Source organism: Mustela lutreola, chromosome 12 (genome assembly GCF_030435805.1).
Source record: "Mustela lutreola isolate mMusLut2 chromosome 12, mMusLut2.pri, whole genome shotgun sequence".
Lineage (NCBI taxonomy): Eukaryota > Metazoa > Chordata > Mammalia > Carnivora > Mustelidae > Mustela > Mustela lutreola.
This window is the reverse complement of record NC_081301.1, coordinates 53,555,440-53,578,019: the sequence shown is the minus strand read 5'-3', so window position 1 is coordinate 53,578,019 and position 22,580 is coordinate 53,555,440. Positions and strand designations below refer to the sequence as shown.

At 37.0% G+C, this 22,580-nt stretch overlaps 1 protein-coding gene across 1 annotated transcript in view; it reads right to left on the bottom strand.

The window, feature by feature from the left end:
- The window catches only part of ZDHHC21 (zinc finger DHHC-type palmitoyltransferase 21), a 65,733-nt gene extending 43,640 nt beyond the window's left edge, over positions 1 to 22,093 (bottom strand). The window contains exons 1-4 of the mRNA XM_059141673.1: positions 21,961 to 22,093; positions 14,276 to 14,408; positions 8,312 to 8,510; positions 6,932 to 7,030 (exon numbers count right to left, since the gene is read on the bottom strand). Of these exons, the coding sequence (XP_058997656.1) occupies positions 6,932 to 7,030; positions 8,312 to 8,465 (253 nt within the window). The 5' untranslated portion in view covers positions 8,466 to 8,510; positions 14,276 to 14,408; positions 21,961 to 22,093. The remainder of the gene's footprint in view (positions 1 to 6,931; positions 7,031 to 8,311; positions 8,511 to 14,275; positions 14,409 to 21,960) is intronic.
- Positions 22,094 to 22,580: the final 487 nt, after the last annotated feature.

The following is a 22,580-nucleotide window of genomic DNA, read 5'->3' as shown; positions in this document are numbered from 1 at the left end:
TTTCACTGACTAAGAAGTTAAAATCAATCCTATGAGACAACTGCGTGGCTCAGTCAGTTGAGCATCTGCCTTGGGCTCAGATCATGATCTCAGGGTCCCAGGATCAAGCCCTGCATTGGGCTCCCTGCTCAGCAGGGAATCTAGCTTCTCCCTCTCTGTCTGCCTCTCTCCCAGCTTGTGCTCACTTTCTCTCATTCTCTCTCTCTCTCTCTTGCTTACTTGCTCAAATAAATGAATAAAAGCTTTAAAAAAAAAAATCAATCCCATAAACTCATTAGAAAAACAAAGATAGCATTCCCATCCCCTAACCATTTTATGTTTTTAATATCAGTGAATTCATTTGGGAGTGTTTATGGGGGAGGGTTGGAAAAGGGTTTCAGACGGGTTTAGGAGGAATTAGAATGATTTCAGAAGTAAAGAAGATTACAAGAAAGTTATTATTTAATGGAAATAAGGAAGTTCTTTACCAAACTCTTTCTTACCACCAAGGAGCAATTTCTTTTACCTTGTAATTAAAGAGCACACATTTAAGCTTTGTACTAAAAGCATTAAGTTTACAGACATAAAAAGCCATTTATTTCCATTATAAACCTTTATAATCAGATCTATAAGAACTATATGAAAGTCATCTACCAAGACAACTGCTTTATTATACAGAATAAATGGAACTTTATTTTTTACAAAATTCTTAAACCTTCCATCACTTATATTTAAACTACACTCTAACCTTGCTAAAAGCATGGGTATAGTAATATCAACCTAATTTCCATTTTGAGTGAATATTCATATATGCAAGTATGATCCTAGCACATAGTAGGTGGTCATTAAATGCTTGCTAAAGTAAGAATTTTTAAAAACGAAAGATTCTAAATATAAGTTAAAAAAGATAATAGTAGGTAGTATTCAATTTTCTAAAAGATACCTTATTTTAATTCCATTATTTTAGTTTAATGACCAGGAGTAAAATCAATATACTGGAATTTTATAGAGTGAAGTATTAGGAAAACATTCTGCTTAGAAGAAATCAATAATAATGATAATAATAATAATAATATCAAATTAATTGTTCCAATACTATTAAAGTTGAGAAATTAACTTTTGCATTTAAAATTTCTTTTTTTTAATTATTTAAATTCAATTTCCTTAACATATATCACATTATTAGTTTCAGGGGTAGAATTTAGTGATTCGTCAGTTGCGAATCACACCCAATGCTCAACATATCATGTGCCCTCCCTTAAGGACCATCAGCCAGTTACCCCATCTGCTCACACACCACCCCCTCCAGCAATCCTCAATTTGTTTCCTAAAGATCCTCTTTCATTTCTTACTTACATTCTTATTTTAATAAAAACTTCCATGAGAAAGTAACATTAAAGTTTAATTTAGATAGTTAAACTAGTATTATTTAACTGTAACTGAAATGAAAACTCATTTCATATGTAGCACAATACAGTGTCATAAGCAGATGCTTTTCCCACTTAGCTAGATGCTCCCAAACATCCCAGTGTTAAAACTCTGAATTCACATATTGCAAGGAATATAGTCAGGAAGCAGACTTCCTCTGATGAGCCAATTTTCATTAAAAGACAACAGAAAAACTTTAGTTTTTAAACTAGTGCCTTAAAATATAAATATGGCATATTCATTACTGGTCATTTCAGCATATGATGTTCTAGAGAGTAAAATTCTTTATTTCATACTTGACATGTTGTATCCTCGGAAAAGAAGACAGCATTTGGTTATAGTGAGAGAAATCCTGTAATTGTGTAGTCTAGACCACGGGGTGGCAAACTATAGTCCACAGGCAAATCCAGGCCACTACCTGTTTTCATGGTTTTTATAATTTTCAACAACTGAAAATAAGAATGTGTGATATGTAAAAATCTTGAAATTCAAATTTCAGTGTCCACACATAAAGTTTTATCTGAACACAGTTCAAATGAACACCCATTCATTTACATTTTCCCTATGGCTGCTTTTGGGCTGCAACAGCAGAGCTAAGAGGCTCTGACAGAGACTGCACGCTCTGTAAAGCGAAAATACTTACTATCTGGATGCGTACAGTGAGGAAGAGTTTGCCAATATATGGTCTGAATCATAAGTTTGTTTAAAGAAAGAGCTTGAGCCATTCCACTGGCTAAACTTAAGATACTATACAAGCACCTAAAACGGCTTTGAAAACTCACCATTTTCTCACTCCAATTGTTTAGAGAACAAAGAAAAGAATCACTTTTTTAAATACCTAGAAAGTTAACTAAAGTATCATCTATGTTTTTGCTTTATATAGCAAGAAAAAAAAAATCCATCCATTTTAACCTACCCCACATATCTGGGAACCATTTCTTGCTCTTTTCCCTTTCCTTCTTTAGGTTTATTCATTCCAAATGTGACCTTGGTGACTAATATATTCTGATGTCTGAAAAATTTTGTACTAGCCATCTAATATAAAATAAAAGCCTATAGGGGAAAAAATCAGAAGGCAAAATGCCATCTGTACGTGATGAGAATAAAAATTAAAAAAAAAAAAAAAAAAAAAAAAGCCCATGGGGGAGAGAATTCAATTGCTAATTTATGGTAGCTACAGAAAAACTGACAACTGACTTTTTTTTTAAAGGAAAGAAAAACTGAAAAGTGACTTTTTTTAGAGGAAAAAAAAAATCAAAACATAAGACAAATCAAAGACAAACCCCATAAATGCCTGGGTAAACCTAAGTAAGTAACCTAAGTAAACAGTATTTCACTCTGTAGCAAGGATGCTCTTAATGCTGTAAATGCATGAATAAATACAAAACAAAATTTGGTTTTGTTTAGCTATCCCTCCGAAAGAAAGGAATCACCTTCTATTTAAGACTTTTAAAAGCCTTACGTATTAGGCTCTCTCAATTACTGTATTTCAAACCACAAAGTAATGTTTTAGTAAGAAAATGGAACCTGAAACAATGAAAATCAATACAATGCTTGGCTCTTCACAGAGGTTCCCTGACAGAATCACTTGCCAATACAGAAAATAAACGGCAGTAAGTCTCTAAAACAGATCTCCTTTAAAAAGCAATAAAAGAAATAGGGAGGGGAGCAAAACTACAGGAGGAAACATGACCCTGAGCATTAAAGCACAAATGTCCCTACCATTGGGGCAAAATTTCAATGGACATGAACACACAAATGTTAAACATGCTACATTTTTTTTCAAACTTAGAAGATTTTGCTCTGTAATAGGGTGACTCTACTCAAAGTGGTCTAATAATGGCAAAAACACTTTAGTCAAACATGTGAGTTAAGAGCTTGGTGATGAAGATGTTCTAGGGGCACCTAGCTCAGTTGGTTAAGCCTCTGCCTTCAGCTCAGGTCATGATCTCAGGGTCCTGGGATGGAGCCCCATGTCCAGCTCCCTGCTCAGCGGGGAGTCTGCTTCTCCCTCTCCCTCTGCCCCATCTCACTGCTTGTGCTCTTTCACTCTAATAAATAAATAAAATCTAGAAAAAAAAAAGTTCTAAAATTGACTGTGGTAGGACCCCTGGTTAACTCAGTAAATAGAGCACACAACTCTTTATCTCTGGGTTATGAGTTCAAGCCCCGCCTTGAATGTAGAGTTTCCGTACATACATAATTATATAACACTGATTGTGGTAATGGTTGCACAACTCTGTGGACATAAAAAAATCACTAAACTGTCTATCTAAAATGGGTAAATCATATGATGTATGAATTATACTCAATAAAGCTGTTTTATTAAGGTTAAGAGATTGAATAAAATCATTTCATAAAACTTGAAAATGACATAAAGTAATATTTCTATATTTCAAACATGCATGGGATTAATTAAATATAAATAAACACTTAATTACTTCATTTGACTATTTCATCTACATCCCAAGAACTTTATAAAAATCAAATTCTGGGGATCTTTGTGTGGGACAGAGGAACATCCTCTTATATTCAAACTGCCTCACATATTTGGCAGGCCACATAGATACTAAATTTATTTAAAATCTATTTTTTTAAAAAAAGAAAGTCATGTAAACTATGTCAGAGTAATTCAACTAACACGTGGTTAAAATCAAAAGTATTAGGGCTTACGTTTCCTTTCCTAAAGAATTCAATTATATGAAACTGCTCAACCTTAAAACAATGATGATAAATGTCACTTTTTATAGACCCTACTCTCTAGTCGTGTGATGTTATTTTTTCACTGTTCAAATTTTGTATTTTTTACTAAGTTAAAACCGTATTTACAAAATAATCAGGAAATCAGCATCACAAGGCACATGATGACTTCAATTTTCCCCAGAATCAAAGCAAAGGTGAATAAAGGGCTAAAATTAATAATCTCAATATAGACACGTGGTAAAAAAGAGGATGGAGACAAGTATTTGAGTGTCACAGCAGCTCTACAACAACTTGCTCTGTGACCCAGAGAGGACAAATCGACACTTGATTATTCAGTCAAATACCTCCTGCAATTACCATGAGAATCAAATGACAGGAACTAGTAAAAGACTTTGGAGACATTAAAATACAATAAATGAATGTATTTTTTTCTTCAACTGGGCAAAAGTTAAGTCTTTGGGACTCAGTGGAAAAAACTATGCCAAATGTCAACTGAGATCAGAGAGAATGCCAACAGCAGCAAGGTAACGTGGAGTCTTCTATCACCAGGGTCTATAAGCTAAAGGTAATAGGGTGGTTTCCTGTAGATTCATTTAGGCATACAGACATCATTTGTTTGGTATTCATCTAAAACCAATGTTTGTAAAATTTTTAATTAGTTGTTAGTTTTTTTTAAATTATAAAAGTTCTCTCAAAAACTGCAATTCTCGGGCGTCTGGGTGGCTCAGTTGGTTGGGTGACTGCCTTCAGCTCAGGTCATGATCCCAGAGTCCTGGGATCGAGTCCCACATCAGGCTCCCAGCTCCCTGGGGAGTCTGCTTCTCCCTCTGACCTCCCCTCTCATGCTGTCTCACTCTGTCTCTCTATCTCTCTTAAATAAATAAATAAAATCTTTAAAAACAAATACAAACCAAAAAACCCTCCAATTCTCTGTTTTCTCTTTAAAAATTATAAGATCTATGAATACCGGGCCTACAAGACAATTTCCCTGTAGCTGCTGCCTTTGGATATGAGATTTTCAATATGAAATGGTTCTTTCTTGGCCCCTCTCACTGATGAGCAGTATCTGATCCATGTAGGCATCTGAGTGTTTGACCACTGCACACTGAAGATTTCATCAGAAATTGGTCCTTTTTTCTTTAATGTTCAATTGGCCACCACATTACACATCATTAGTTTCTGATGTAGTGTTCAATGATTCATGAGTTGCGTATAATACCCAGTGCTCATCACAAAACGGTCCTGAGTTAGAAAAGGCTTGCTTCTCTAATTTCTGGAAACACTGGGCTCTAGAGTTGAAGGAGGCAATACATTCACCTATGTGTTAGAGAGCCTTTCTTTGGGTTAGGCTAGTTGAGAAAAGAGATTCAGTACAAGTTGCAGACTGCCATTGTCTGCACCCAAACACACACAAAAAATAACTGCCGGTGATAAGGCTTCTATAAGTGAATAGAAACGAAATACTCCACCAGTTCTCAGAAACTTCTATAGTCATGTAAACATTAGTATCTATCATTCCCATTTAATCATTAAACTTGCAAGGCCACGTAAGTCCCTAAATGATGGGTTTCAAAAAACAACATTCAGGAACTCAAGGGAGGCTCCCTTCGTGATTTGCCACTAATCTAATTTCAGAAGGAATTAATAGGCTCCCCAATTTTTTATACACTGAAATTATCTGAAATCTTTGAAAAATGCTGGTATCTGGCTCCTAGCTCCATATGTTATGATTTAATTAATACGGGATTGGGATCAGGACACTGAGATTTTTAAAAGCTCCCCCGCAACTCTAATGTCTCATGTCAGCAAGGTTGGAAAGCACTGAAACACTATAGGAAGTATTCTGATTCTCTAATGTCCAACAAAATCATAGACATGTCTTCTTAGAAGAAAGTACAGACAGTTCTCAAAGCTGGTAGACCAAATGATCAAAAAGTGAAACTGAGGAAAGAGGGCTCCTGAGGTTTACTATACCTGGCACATAATAAAACAAGTGATACATTTCAATTCATTTTCGTGGTTCAAATGGTTATTTTGCAACAAGGTGACCCAAAACCAACTTCAATTGACACTAGAATAAAAAGCTTTCAACTTTTCACTGAATTGTCAGAATCCAGAAAAATACAGGCAACGTTATCATTATACTACAAATATTTATGCTAAGCAATATTCTATTTATAATATCACCAAGAGAGGGGAACCACCAAAAAGATTCGTTTATTAAATAAAAATGTATCAGGTATTTATGTATCATTCAACACGCATTTACCAAGCAAGCATCTACTAAGTGACAGAGATGGGCACTAAGGACAGAGCACTGAACAAACGAAGAAAACAAAACAAAAAATCGGTATCCTCACAGAGGCTGTACAGATCTAGGGTGTGAGAAGAGAAAACCAAGTAAACTACAAATAAGAGGTAGGGAGTGGGGGATACCGGGGGTCAGCTGGGCTTTGCAATTTTAAATAAAGAAGTCTAGGGGAGATTGGGTGGCTCAGTGAGTTAAGCCTCTGCCTTCGCCTCATGTCATGATCCCAGGGTCCTGGGATGGAGCCCCACATCAGGCTCTCGGCTCAGCAGGGATCCTACTTCCCCCTACTTCCCCCTGTCTCTCTGCCTGCCTCTCTGACTACTTGTGATGATAAATAAAATCTTTTAAAAAAAAGAAAAGAAAAGAAGCCTAGAATGGAAACATCAAGAAGAGACTTGCGAGTGGTGTTAGAGAACATATATAATGAATACGTGCTGAAGGCCATAAAGTACATTCACAAAGGTAATAATGCCGAGAGAGCAAAAGTGACCAATCTGAAGAGTGCCATACCTCCATGTGGAATCTTAGGGTTCTCAGGGAGTCTTCCAGGATCAGTAAATGAGGCCCTCACTAAAGCAACCAGACAAAATATGGCAATGCCATAGAATACTTGGAAATAAATAAGAAAGTTAAGTAAATGAAATTGGTTATTCATTCTTTAAAACATTTTATCAAGAAGCATATTCAAAGTTTACATGCATGTTTTAATTAATGCCATCAGAATAATTTTCAAAATGAAAATGGAAAAATTAAATGATTAAATAAAATAATTAAACATTCATTTCATTTATCAAATAATACTGCCAACAGGACTAACTCATACATATTAACTTTAAATATTATTTTGCATAATAACTGATAAACTTGTTATAAATCAGATTTTTTATTAACAGAGATTCCTTATCCATAATGGCATAAATGAATGGGCTCCCTTTTAATTACTACATGTACAAATATATATTTGACAGAATCAAAGCAGCATTTTAAAACCCATCCTACAATTAAACTTTTTCATTACCTCTAATTGGTTATCTTCTAAATTATTTTGAGTTAGAGACATTCAATTGCTCCTTTCATAGAGCCTATGATATTAATGTAATGTGAAAATAAAGATTCTGGGAATTTTGAGTTTTTAAAAGAAGAACTAGAAAAATAACAGTAAGGAAAAATAGACTCATTCATTATAATTCAACCTTTTAAATGAAGAAAAAAATGGGCATTTGGCAGAGGAAGGGGAAGACCCCACACCAGTAGTAGGAAATTCAGTTTGAGGGCTAACTCCAGGACTGACTACATGGTACTGGTCAGTTTTGTCACTTGTATAACAGAGATTATATTTCCCATAGCATTTGTTGAGGCCAAAAGGACATAATGTACAAGGAAACTGCCAATGCCATGTACATGTAAAATATATCATTTCAATCTTATTCTTTTAATCATAAGCAAACCATCACCAAATGAAACTACAGCAGAAAATAATTATCCAGAAGTTCAAAGTATTATCATAATCAACAATTTTTGTAACATGAAATTCCCATTTCTCAGTAACGTATATCATCTACATTCTTAAAATTCCTTCCACATTTGAAATAAGTACACAATAGAAACATTAAAAATACACACGACACACACAAAATAGCACTATTGTGCCAGTTTCAATTTAAACAAGTCAACCTTTATATATTTCACAGTTAGATATGGAGATGCCACATTTATCCAACCATGCAAAATCTATAAAAGCCAGTCTTCTTTAAAATTTCCATAATTTGGTAAGTAACATAATATTAATATCACTAATAATATTAAAAGGTTATCATACTGATACTATACTCTAAAAATATTCACAATGAGAAAACTAATTATATAAAGAAATAAATATCAGAAACTTACTTATTATTAATATGCCTGGGATATGTCCTTCTTCATAGTGAGGAAAGAGGACAATTTTGGGAATTAAAACAATATTGTATAACCAGACAAAGACAATCAAACCCATGCAGCACCAACCATGCGGGTCAACAACAAAGTGAATCCGGAGACCCATTTTGCAGTCCTACAACTGCGTGCCAACCCACAAGGAAAGACGATCCTGAGGAGAGGTGACAAAGAAAAAAGTTACTTATATAGAAAAAAATCATTTGACTAAAACAAAACTACATTACTGGCAACTATAAAATGACACTGAGTTTTGTTTGTATATTTTTGACAAAATGAAACACATTGACAACAAAGAGAAGTTTCAGAGTATTCAAATTTCATCAAAATCTTCAAATAATTTAATTCCAACTTTTACCATGAACTGCTACCATAGAGGATAAATTGGAAATAAACTGCTACCATAGAGGATAAATTGGAGCCAAACACAAGACTGTTCTCAACCCAGCAATTCCATGTGTCAACCCAAGAGAAGTGAGACACATATCAAAAGATAGATCGTTAGATCTATCTAATGATTATTAGACAAGATCTAATGATTATTAGTCCTAATCATTAGACTAACTGATGGTCATCCAAAGTAGTGGTCCTCCTATGATGGGAGGGGTGTTTATTAACTGCAAAAGGACATAAGGGAAACTTTGAAGGTCTAGAGTTGTTCTATATCTTGACCTGGGTGGTGCTTCATAGGTATTCACATATGTAAAAATTCACTGTGCTGTACACTAAAGATTTGTGCAATTTATTTTAAACCACAAAACAATGCCTAATCATTTTTTGAAAAATCATAATAAAAAGCAGAAACTAATCACAAATTGCCAAAAATATTCAAATTCACAGAATGAAGCCCAACTAATCTTGCTATTACCAATTCAAGAAGAAATGGGCTTTTTCCATACGAATGTTAACAAAATGCTCATCGACCTCCCAGTGAGACACTTAAAGTTGATAGTTCTATGTTTATGGTATCAGAACAAGTGATTTAAAATACATGTCTACCTTAGTAGATATAATTTATAAGGGCTGAACAGGAAATTACTTTATAAGGTCAAGAGAGCACCTTTTACATAAAATACAATGGAATAATACAATAATAAACTAGGACAGTGTTTCTCAAACCTGTAAGCAAACCAGAATCAACTGAGGAGCTTTTTAAAAATACTTATTCCCAGGCCCCGTTCCAGATCTACTGAATCATAACTGTTTATGGAATAAAAGCTAAAAAACCAATAAAATGTCTTAAAATGTTCCCCAGATGTCTCTGATAAAGCAGACTGGTGTCTAGAAGCTACTGATCCAAAAGCTTCCCTCAGACTTCAATGCTAGGGCAAGGAGTTGAACTCAGTTCAACAAATCTATTCACGGAGCCACCACAACATATCAGTTACTATAGATATGATAAGTGAGATGTGGTCTTTGCCCAAAGTAACTAACAGTCTACTGTGGAAAAGAGTCATAAAAATGGGTTTAATACATTTCTGAGATGTGGACAAGATGTCACTACAGGCCTGGAGGATGGGGACTAGTTAAGTTAGGGCAAGACTTCCTGCAGGTGGTAAAATCTGAGTTCAGTTTTTAAAGATGGGTAAAAGTTATCCAAGCAAAGAAAAGTGGCAACAGTATGGCGAACAGAAGGAAGAACAGGAGGTATACAAGAGTAAACGTTGTAGGAGGTATTACAAATTGCCTTCCTACGTCATAAAGCTCACAGTGGAGAGCGAGGGGTGAGAAATAAGGGGCTACGTCATGAAGGACACAAAGATGCCACGTTAGAATGCTAAGACTTCATTCGTAGGCACTGGAAAGTTCCTGATGCAGGAAGTTAACATGAGATTTATAACTTTAAATGAAGTATTGAAACTCTAGTGTCAAGGATAAAATTAAAGATCGGTTAGGCTAAGGAAAGACAAAAGCCAAAAGTAGGTTTGGAGAAGAGATCAACTGAGGAAATAGTTACAATCAAACCAGTACTTTTTACTAATTGACTAGATATTAGGGGTTACAGAGGAAATGACTTCCAGAATGACTTCCAGATTATCATCTTCTATCCCTCACTATCATCAGTTGGAGAGCCTCAGGGTCCTAGCCCTTAGAGGTCATGCCAATGTTCTTTAAAGCTACAAAGCTACAGGGACAAAGAGAAGAAGAAAGATTTAGGATTAGCTAATTTTAAAGTAATACCCTGATCCTATCATCTTTAGAACATGCAAATATAGGAGCAGCAGGGAAAAAAAAAACCTCAAATGCAACACTATTCAACTGTTTAAATCAGGTATGGTCTAAATTAGTCCTTATGAACGAATTTTAAAATAGGAATAGCACCGAGGCCTTTAAAAAAAGTAAAAGTTGACCTTCATTACCTTTTAATTAGAAAATTAAAAGAACTATTAGTTATCCTTAAAGTGAGGAAAGTCACAGAGGATAAATTATACTGTTTAATTTACTGGGTATCTTGGTTTTAAAAAACTAAAGGAGCTCAAATACAAATGATAAGCTGTCTGCATAGCTAAAATGAGAAACATTAAAAAGAATTTTTATTTTTACAGTCTTGCCAACCATCAAGTGCCAAAAGAAATGACAGAAGGCTCTGTCTCTCAACATGTTCAATATTATTAACTTCATGTACCTTCTTCCTTGTAATATTTCTGTTCCAGTCAGGACTGAGAAACAGACCATGAGTTCCAAGCATCACAAAGAAGAGAGAACTTCACTACTTATTTCTAAATTTATTAATATTACAAGCAGAAAAGCATACAAGCCAGCAAAACAAGCAGAATTCTCACTCATTCATATTTTTGAACTCTATTTGTACTCTCCTCTACCAGAGAATAACGAGTTTTCTTAGGAGATTCCTCACAACTGAAAATACTAGACACTGAAAAGTAGAGTAAAGGGTTTCTGATTTTCCTAAGTGTGAGCGTATATAGACAACAAGTTCTAAGAGAACAAGCATCCCCAAGGAAAAGCGAGCAGAGAAAAGAAAAACAGAACAATGAATAAATAAGATGTTGAATTGTTTTTTAAATACCTGATGAATGAAAATTAGTGTCACATAAGCTTTACAGCTAGACTGTAGAGAAGCAAACAGTAGTCTTCCAAGAGCTCCAAATCAGATTACAACCAGAAACACGTACCTGGAAGAACTGTAGGATCACTTCCCTCAGCTAATATCTACCAGGCGTGGCTTAGGGCTGAACAGAAACTATTACACATCCTGAGCCATGACCAGACCGAACACAGAGCGCTGCTATCCGATCTGAAGGGTGGTATTTGTAAAATACTTTCCTTAGCTAGAGATCCTGACATGCTAATCTGTCTATTAAAAGGTGAGTTCATAACTCAAACTTTGATGTAACCAGTGGACATACTGGTACTTCCACATTTTTTAAGATTGCTATCTGGTAACTCTACCTGAGTGCTGTGACTAACGTCATTAATGATGTAAATTACTACAGCACCAACTTTTTTTTAAAAGATATAATTCAACTCTAATAAACTAGACTACATAAATATTTACAATGCCCAAACTATTCTAGGAGGAAACGACCTTTCCTTTTTTGCTTTTTTTGGCTGCTAAATTTTACTATGTATTTTCTTCAGGAAGAAGACTCGAATCACTATGAAAAGAAAGGGATAGAAAACTATTATAGGACAGAAAACTACAACATGAAAATGCAGATTTTAGAAAATGATAAAAAGTAGCCAAGATAATTTACAAGAAATCTAGCCAAATGTTGACTCTCCACCTCAGCCAATGGTCTTATAAATGTTCCATGAATATTAAAAAAAAAAAAAAAATTCCCTCTCTCATTCCTCCTATCTGAAATGTCCCTATCATCTTGTTTACTCTACTTAAATTCAATTCATACTTCAAGGTCACTTTGAATCTCACTCTCCAGATGAAATTTTTCCTGCTATCTCAGCTCACAGTGATTCTCCTCTTCTAAATTCCAGAACACAAGGCAAAACTGGTACAAGAAAATAGCAAGTGGTTTTGTAATCTCGAGATGAGGAAGAACCTCTTAAGAGACCACATAAAGATTAAAATTTCTGAAGCCTACAACGAACCAAAAACAAAGTCAAAAGACAAAGTATCCCTTTAAAAAAAAAAAAAAAAAAAAAAGGACAACATATGACTGGTGAGAGTCATACAAAGTAAATACACAAAGAAGCAATTCACAAAAGAAAATAAAATTTAATGGCTAACCATTAATGATTAGAAAAATGTGAAATAACTTTTTCATCCTTTGTATGCACAAAATTTTGCATCCTTTTCAAAATGGATGGCTTTTGAATCCTTTTTTTCATCCTTTGTATGCACAAAATTTTGGGAAGACAGATGATTATTCAATGACGAGAGAGCACAGAGAAAAGGACATTCTCATCCATTACGGCTATGCATGTAAATGGATACAATCATCTTTAGAGGGCAATGCAGCAGTATCTATTAAAAAAGTCAAACTCTTTGACCCACAGTTGTATCTCTAGTAAGTGCTACCAAAGTACTCATTAGAGTGAGGAGGTACAGATACATTCAAGGTGCTCCACACACTGCTTATTGTAATCATAAAAACTGGGCACAACATCAATGTTCATGAAGAGGGAGGGGACTGATCAAATAAATTATAAATAAGACATCCAAGGTGTAGCATTATTTCCAAGTTACTGCAATTTAAAAAAATGAAAGAAAGAAAAGAAAAGAAAAAAGGAGATAGACTTAGATCTGCATATGGGTACACACAGGTAGTGTTGAATGAAAGAAAGGAGATTATGAGAGAAAAGCTTAACAGTGGTTTCCTGGAGGAGAGGAGGATAATGAGAGACTAGGAAGAGGTATAAGGCAACACTCTGGTTCCCTCATAAAGATCTCTATCTTGGTATGAATTTGAGATACACAGGTTGCGAATTTGTCGAAAGTCAACAAATTTACACTTAAGAATGGTGCATTTCATGGTACGTAAATTTATCTTTAAAAAACCCTATAAACCAACACTGAACTCTAGCTAATGATAGTAGGCTTAAGTATCAGGGAGGGGGCAGAAGGAGGAAATGTACTGATGTCTGCAATTTACTATGAAATGGATCCAAAAAAAATAAAGTGGATTGACAGATAGAGAGATGGTTGAGCATGTGATGAAGTTTAATAAAATATTAGTGGAAGAACTAGGAGGTAGGTATTCAGGTGTTATACCATAAAATTTTTTCAACTCTTCTGTTTAAAATTTTTCACAATTAAATGTTGGCGGGGAAAGAAAATTCCAGAAAAGTTTGTATAACGTGATTTTTTTTTGTTGTTAAAAAACATGTATTAGTAATTTCTATATATGGATAGAGAAAAAGAAGTATACAAGAAAACATGTCCATCAAACTATTAACACTAATGGTTATCATTGGGCTATCTAAAGGACAGAGAGAGCAGTGAAAAGAAAGCTTTCACATTTCATGTATGGTTTATGTGTTCTTCTCAGTTTATTAATAAACATATGCACTTCTAAATTCTTTTCAACCAGCTGAAAAATAAAGATTGCCTAGGGGTTCTGATGAGACAATACAACCTTGTACATAAGATGTTTAATTTAAACTCTCTTTATCATTATATTTATTACCCTAATATTGTTTTTAAAATTAATCTTTTTTAAAAATGCAGTGAAGAAGCATCAGCTATAAAGCCATTTCAAATTTGTTTCTGAAATTTGTATTACTTACAGTTTACTTTTCTCTATGAAAAAAGAAATTTCTTATTCAAGGAAATGCCTAGTTAAAATTTAATATGAAAAATTTTAAATAAGCATAATGTAACTACAATTATCTTTTTTTGCAAACGAATAGTCGTTTAATGCATCTAAAAATAAGACTTTAAGGATACTATGCCACATAATACAGAAACATATTCCCATGTAAAATTAAATGTGGACTTACCAACTTGCAAATTCACCAAGATGTGTTGTAATTTTTCTGGTGCTTGCATTTAGAGGTTTTATCTTGATTCATTCCTTTTTTAATTACATCCCAACAAATGGATCTCTCCTCAGTAACAGTTCTCCATGAGAATCTATTAATGGTTTAACAAATAATGATCTCTTACAAAGATAAAAATTGCAAGTTGCTAAATATTCTGTGAAAATGTCAATTACAGAAGTTTTAAATTCAAAAATAAGATGACTCAACTCCACCTGATTTTGTGTTTCCATATCCTACCCCAACCCCCCACAATCTGCATTTGATTATACCATTATACAGGAAAGTTCTCTCTTTTGAAACCACCCAGTTCCCATAAAATCAAATTAGTATTGTGTGTCCAACATTTGGGCTTCATCAAACTTCCTGACCACAAATCACAAAATGACAACAGATTCTGAGATCACTGAGGAGACAAAATGCATTGTAATGTCTATCAAGATGTGAGGCTGGAACTATACAATCACAATTGATAAACATAAAGAGTTTAAAATAGAAGCAAGTTTAAGTTTAAAATGTTTTAAGGGAAAAAGCTATCCTCCTGTAATGAACCATCAAGAGAATCAACCATAAAAGTTAGTTTCTACAGTTTAAGTTTAAACAATAATACTGTAAAGAGTTCTAGATAACATACACACACAGATTCAGCATCTTATTAATTCAATTAGCATCTATTGATTATATATTATGCTTTTGCACAGGATACAGATAAAAAAGAGATGGGCCCCATCCTCAGACAGACTAGGTATCAGACCAGATCAATTGCTTCTAAGACAAGGTGAGCTAGAGGGCAAGATGGCAGGAATGCAGCTCATATAGGAAGGGTACTGGTTCATGGAACTTTTTTCAGTTATGGGAATATTTATGCGCATACTAGGTAGTAGTACAAAAGGTATTTCTTATGGTGAGGTGCCATCAGGAAAAGGTTTCTGGAGAAAGTGAAACCTGTGAGTTAATTAGTCAAAGAATGGAAGCTCTTCTGAACAAGAGAGCAAAATAAAAAATAGGAAGCAGGCAGAGAAAACCTAAGTAAACCGAAATGACTAGAGTCACTGCATATGGAAGAATGGGGTAAAACATGTTTAACCTTTTGAGTACACTCACCTCTAAGAAATATATTTCATAATATTACCAGTACACACAGAAATATATATGAGAATGTTTTATACTCATTAAATAAAATATAATTCAAAAGGTTTAATAAAATATTTGCTCTTACTACACTGTTACTCTATTTTACCCTAGTTCACTTCAATAAAAATATATAACGTTGGTCACAGTCCACTAAAGGGATTTCATGACCCACAAGAAAAGAATGGTCTAAGAGCAAAAAACACTGTTAAACCATGCTAATGAGTTTGGACTTTGCACCAAACAGTGGGAAACCACTGCAGGATTTTAGGGGGAAGAATGCCGTGGTGAAGTTCACATTTTGGAAGAACAGCAACACTAGGAAGGATGGACTTGGGTGGATGGATAAGGATCCAAAACTGACTACATGAAATAAGCTCTGCTTCCTGGTAACCCACGTGAGAAAGGAGGGGCAGAGGGAAGACCGAAACAGTAGTGACTTATAAGGGGAGTGTGGAACAACTGGGGTAAAGAACGAATACTCAACTTAGGACAGGAGACACACTGGAAATGGGCAGATTAAGAATTTAATAAGTAAAATCAACAGAACTTGGTGATCAATTAAAAGCAAAGGGTAGGGGCGCCTGGGTGGCTCAGTTGGTTAAGCAACTGCCTTTAGCTCAGGTCATGATCCTGGAGTCCCAGGACTGAGTCCCACATTGGGCTCCCAGCTCCATGGGGAGTCTGCTTCTCCCTCTGACCTTCTCCTCTTTCCCCTCTAATATTCTCTCTCTCACTCTCTCTCTCTCTCTCAAATAAATAAATAAAATCTTTAAAAAAAAAAAAAAAAAAGCAAAGGGCAGATTGTAGGTTTTTGGTGTAGGGACTACATAAAGGGTAGCACCATTTCCAAGACAGGAAATGAAGGACAAGTTCAGGGTGTCTGAAGTACATTGCTTACGATAGCAAAAGGAAAGTATTACATTCTGAGTATGTGAGAAATATACCTAAATCATTAGCATTACCATTCCCCTTATAGACTTTAACTCTATTTTCTCCCAGCATCAATTTTTCTATGGTCATAATTGTTAGATTGTCAAATGCAATTTGTTTCTACGCTAACTTTCTATGGGCCCAGCACGCTTCTCTACGCTAACTTTCTAAGCTAGTGTAGAGTGCTTTCCTTGCCTGCACCTGTGATTTTTTTTTTTTTTTTGAGACAAAATATGTAATGACAAAGTAGAGGAGCTGCTACACTAATAGCAAATTAATGAGCTGATCTTCTTCTAGAAAAATATCACAAGCAGAATTAAATACAGTACTACAAAATGTCTGAGACAGGGCCAAAGTCAATAACGCTGCTATGGCTATGACTCTAGGGTGGCTTCCTAAAGTTTCAGCAAAACAGTACTTCCTGTCAGAATTATTAGGTAACAGCCCAAGTCAAACATCTATGAGTCAAACTCCAGTCACTCACTGGCTTACGCTCAAGGAAAACTCCTACTTTACATTTTCAGTTATTAGAGCTACACTGCACCACAGCATTTCCAATGGGATGACCATTTTATCTAATTCAGCAGCAGTATCACCAACATCATGGAATCAAATCTCACCTATGAGGTACAAAAACAATGCTGGTTTAAAATTCCATGTAATTTGGAGATAACAAATAATATCCCAGTTTCATAACTATAAAAGATCATAAAGTCATTAGATATTTTTAACATCGTGATGTCTAAAAGAATACAATCAACAATTCACAGGACAAACAAAACAAATCCCACAAAAAGTTCCCAAAAGAAAAGTTAATATACAGATATATAAAATTTAAACTTAAAACTGCACCTTAAAATAAAGTTACAACTATATACTTTTAAATATATTTATATAGATATTTAACTTCTGATGTTGTCTACTCTGAAAATTGGCCAGGATAAATAATTCTACCTAAACTATCAAGCTACAGAGGCCCCTGGGGGCTGAGTCGGTTAGGCAGCTGACTCTTGATTTCAGTTCAGGTAATGATTTCAGGGTCCTGGGACAGGCCCCAAATCAGGCTCCACACTATCTCTGCCCCTCCTCTTGCTCCTGCTCTCTCTTTCTCTCTCTAAAATAAATAAATCATTAAAAAAATATTTTTTTAATTAAAAAACATATCAGGCTCTGTTTCTAATAATTAGCCAAGGGGTTAATTCAATTTTTTAAATATCATATAGGTATTCAGTTTATTTCAAGAGTAGCAAATTAATCTTGTGGGGATATGAAAAAGAGAGCCACATTCAAATTATGACACAGCCTCCAAGCTGCCGTTTCTTTTCAAGCTTCCGTTTAGCCATCTGTAAAATGGTGATAAAAATAACTCATGGAATTGTTGTCATGCTTAAATGAGAAACTGCCTGACAAATGAAAAGCAACTCCCAAAACAGTAACTTTAAAGGGGAGTGGGAGACAGGAGAGGAAGAGAGACAAATTAAGTTTTACTTCTAGTCTTGCAAACTCCAGAATCAAACAATGTTTCTGGGTCTCTATCTTTAAAGTCATGATACAATTTAACCATACCCCAGCTCTACTTCCTCTAACACTAAAGACTGAGAACACTTGTCAGGAATAAGAAGCCTCCCACAGCCCAGTCTTTCAGCTGTTATCATACTAGGAGCATAGAGGAAGTTTTATTTCCACATGTTGGCATGGGGTCTCTTCAAGCAGAAAACTGAAAATAGAGATTTGATCTAAAATGGAGTGAACTAAAACCTTCAAACCAAAGTCTTTCAAGGAAAAGCAGAAAAGCAGAAGGGCTGGTAATTTAAGGACTAAAACACAGGAGCAAATCAGGACCAGCTTTCAGAAACTAATGAAGAATGCACAATTTTGACTCAATGCTGAGTTCTCCAGGAATTCTTTGTGAAAATGTGGGTAGGCAAAGTGTCAAAGCAGAACATACTTGCACCATCAATGGTTTCAAGAACCCACTTCTAGAACAAGTCCTTTAATCACTACATTCTAGGCAAAACTGAACATAAGCCATTGCTCCTCTGTGTGCCTGTTTCATGAGTGAAAAATAAATGTAAATTAATACATCCATTAAAAATACTGCACTGCAGTGATACACTTCATCAGAATTCCCTAACAGAAAGTAAAAGTTGCTTCGAAGGTGTGGGATAATATGAATTAAAGATACCAAATACTGCTTGAGTCAGTATAAAATGTCACGTGAGAATCTTCACTTAGAAGATAGAGATGTGGGAGAGGATCAGGAAAGGCAAGAAGAACTAAGGCTGAATGTAGAGTAGGACAGAATGCTACAGATAACCTTTGCTTCAAACACAGCACAAGGAAAAACCTTCAGATAAAGTAAAAGCCAAAAATGAAGAGGCTCTGGTGTTTCCTGGACATGAACCTGATACGTTCTTCCAAGGGGGAAGGGAAACTGGCTACCTACCTCTAGTACCCACTCCACCAAGACAAACTGAAAAACAACAAATCAGATTTCCTTCTCAACAGACTTTACCAAAGCAGGAACAGTTCAAGAACAATACTACCAAAAGAAATCATCACTCTTTACTTGCTTGAAGCTGAAAATCCTACAGGAGATTATTTGTTCCATAATTATGGATAAAAGGCTTAAAATCAGAAACCTGGCTGAGATCACACAAGAGCATGTTAAAGTTAGAAAGAACTAACATAAAACTCATCAGCGAATGGCAAAATACTAATTTTTAACCTAACCTGCCCTTTTGTGGAAGCAGCAAGAGTTAGATGAAGGGAGCAGATACCTAGTCGGCCTCTTAAATGGGATGAAGTTAATTTATCTACAAGGTAAAGTATAGGGCAAGAGGAGGCCTAAATGGCAGAAGACAAACTTGGAAAATGTTACGTCTTTGCCCTAGGGTACGTCAAAAGAGGAAATAAGTAAATAACCTACCATCATCCTAAGATATTTTTGTCAAGGTAGCTACCAACGAGAACAGTGCTACATCTGTGAATAACTAGGTTTATTCAATTTACCAATGAATCACTATGCTGACAATAAAAAAAGGGTTTTTTCCTCATGTATTCTTGTCTCTTACCTGTGTTTTTCACTGATAACAAAAGAGTTCAAACATTTTCAGCTTAAAGCGCTTACTAGATAAGAGCTATAAGTGCACTGATTATTCTACTCGATGTTAAAATGCCATTTATACTTAGTGCACTTGAAAAATTGACTCTAAGCCCTAATGTTTCACTGAAGCAATATAAAACTCCTTCATGCCTTAATACAAAAGTAAAACTGAGCTTAGGGAAAGCTCCCTGGGAGTAAAAATAGCTTTTCCTCTGTCTTCCCTGTTATACCTATTAATATGGATACTACCAGTATGTAGCCTTCTATGCTGAAAAAGATTGTATTGACTCACACTCAATTACAACCCCAGAAAAAAGCTCCATGGAGACAATACTAGACTTCTCAATTAGTTTCTTCACTAATACATCGCATTATTTTATCCATGCACTTTTCCACAGGTTCTGAATCAGGCCCTATGAATTAAAGAAATCAGGCAGTAGGCAAATAAGTAGTAAAAATTTTATGATTCATACTGATGATCACTTCTTCAGAATCTGTTAAGCTGATGGTTACATGTGTGCATTTAAAATACCTACATTTCTTGTATTAAATAAAACACCCCAGAGATAGGCAGTGTGACACGGTTACCATCATTTTATTGACAATATGCTCTATTTGGAACACCTGAGTGGCTCAGTGGGTTAGGTGGCTGCCTTCGGCTCTGGTCATGATCCCAAAGTCCTGGGATCGAGGCCCCAAGTCAGGCTCCCTGCTGGGGAAGCCTCCTTTTCCCTCTCCCTCTGTCTGCCGCTCCCCCTGCTTGTGCTCTCTATCAAATAAATTAATAAAATCTTTAAAATATGTTCTATTTCACTGATTCCAACTACAGCTTCTAAAGTATTTTACATTTAACAGAAATCACCACAGTTTGAAGGGACCTAATATGATCCTGTTGGTTTACATCCAAAATGAGGAATTCAACACCAAATACTATTCCAAAAGTATAGAAATATATATACTTTTAGTTATATTTTGATATAATTTTCCCAATATTTCTGCAGGTGTATGCTTAAAATGTGCTCTTAACATGCTAAAGGGTTTTAAATTAATTACAAATGTAACATATAAAGCTCAAATGAGCCTTGAAGACTTTAGCCTAACTCCTTAGTTGTATAGATGAGAAAACAGGGTGAGTCACTCACCTATCCGTGACCCTACAGCTAGACTGTGACAGCAATGGGACTAGAATTGAGTTTTTCTTTCCACTACACTCAATCTCATTTGGTTCTTCCTTCCAATTGATTTCTCTCCTCATCACTTCCTCAAAAATCTTTTTGCCATTAAGAGGTCGAACAACTAAAGCAACATAAAACACTGCTCTAGATTTTATCTGTAAAATAAGCAAAATCTAAAGAAATGGAAGGATTTAACAAGCCATTGCGCAAAAAGCCAAGGAAGGCACATACCAAGCAATCATCAAATGATAACTATTCTTATTCGTTATTATTATTTTTACCACAAGGAAAGTAGTGAATTTTTTTTAAGGATACATACATATTACCATCCTAGGCTGAGGATCCACTGACACATCATCTTTTTCAACTTGCGATTAATTATCCTCAGTTGTCTTTTTAGGCTGTAACTTAACACTATGATTTATGACCCACCCACAATGACCTTGATTTTTTTTTTCCTCTTGTACTTTTATGGGACTGCCATAACTGCAATATTTTCGAGTAATAACCGGTCAGGTTCTCTCAGCCCTAGAGATACAGACATCCTCCACTGACTCACAAGGGATTTTAAAATGTGACCCAAATATAGCTTGAGTAACCACAACTTTAAATGGACTCTACACTTAAAATCCAGCGACCTATTTATTATCGTGAATGGTAACAAGTGCAAACTGCTGCCATCCATAAGCCATTTTCTCAAAATCATTCTCCGATCTAGAGAGAGGGAGGCAGAAGGTCAATAAAGGAGCAAACTATTTCTGCTCCCGCCTAGTCCTCCGCAGCCTCACACCAGCCATCTGGAAATGAATGAAAGGCTGCGACAACACCGATAAATCCGGGATCCCTGCGCAGATCTCCGGGCAGGGATGCAGAGAGGGAAACTGGAGTTCACAGGCGAGAAACTCTGGGCACAGATTTAATAAATTAAAAAGCAAAAGCGGGGGAAAAAAAAACCCTAAATCACCTCGGCTAGAGCAGGAACCCACCCCCCACCCCCACCCCCAGTTCTGGGAGGGGGAGCTGGCGGGCGGCTGCGGCTCCGGCTGCAGCTGCTCTGAGACCCGCGGGGCCCGGGCGAGCGGGGTTTGGAGCCGGAGCCCGGGCGAGGGGGCAGGTGCCGGGGGCAGGTGCCGAGAGGGGCAGGTGCGGGGAGGGGCAGGGCGTGGGCGGGAGCGCGGCCAGGTGAGGACGGCGGGCGCCGGGCAGCAACGGCGGCGGCGGGGGCCCGGCGGGGCGGGGGCTGGGGGGACGGGAGGGGGGACGGGGGCGGCCGCGTCGGCCCCGCGCCTGCACACACTCACCGGCGCCGGCGGGCTCGCCTCTCGCCGCCGCTGCTCTCGCGGCCGCCAGCCGCTCTTCCCCCTCCTCCTCCGCCGGCGCCGCCGCCGTCGCCCAGGCCGGGCCGCGCTCCCCTTCCGCTTCCGGGAGCCGGAGCGCCGGGGCCGGCGGGGTGGGTGTGCGCCCGCCCGCGCGCTGGGGCTACCGGCCGCCGCCGTCGCCGTCTGCGCTCCGCTGCGGGAGCCGCGATGGGAGCCGCCGAGGGCCCAAAGAGCAGAAATCGCGCCGCCGGCGCGGGGAGATGCGCCGCGGCTCCGGGCCGCGTGCGGCGGTCCCCGCGCCGTCACCGGAACACTTGTACCTGACGCACCTCGGCGCCTCCGCCCTCCCCTGCTGCCACCTTCCCAGCTGTGCCCGGGCCGTCCTTCTCTTTGTCCCCACACCCCTCACTGTCCCCCTCTAAGGGGGACCGCAGAGGGGCCTTCGTGTAAGGATTGCCCAGTAGCCCTCTTCTTTCAAGGACAATGGCCAACAGGCCTCTGTCTTCCGCTAAGGCGTTCTGGATGTCCCCTGGTACCTTGTTTCAAGTGCGCCCGCAGCATCTGCATCCTCTGGGAACCTGTTAGAAATGCACCACCTCAGA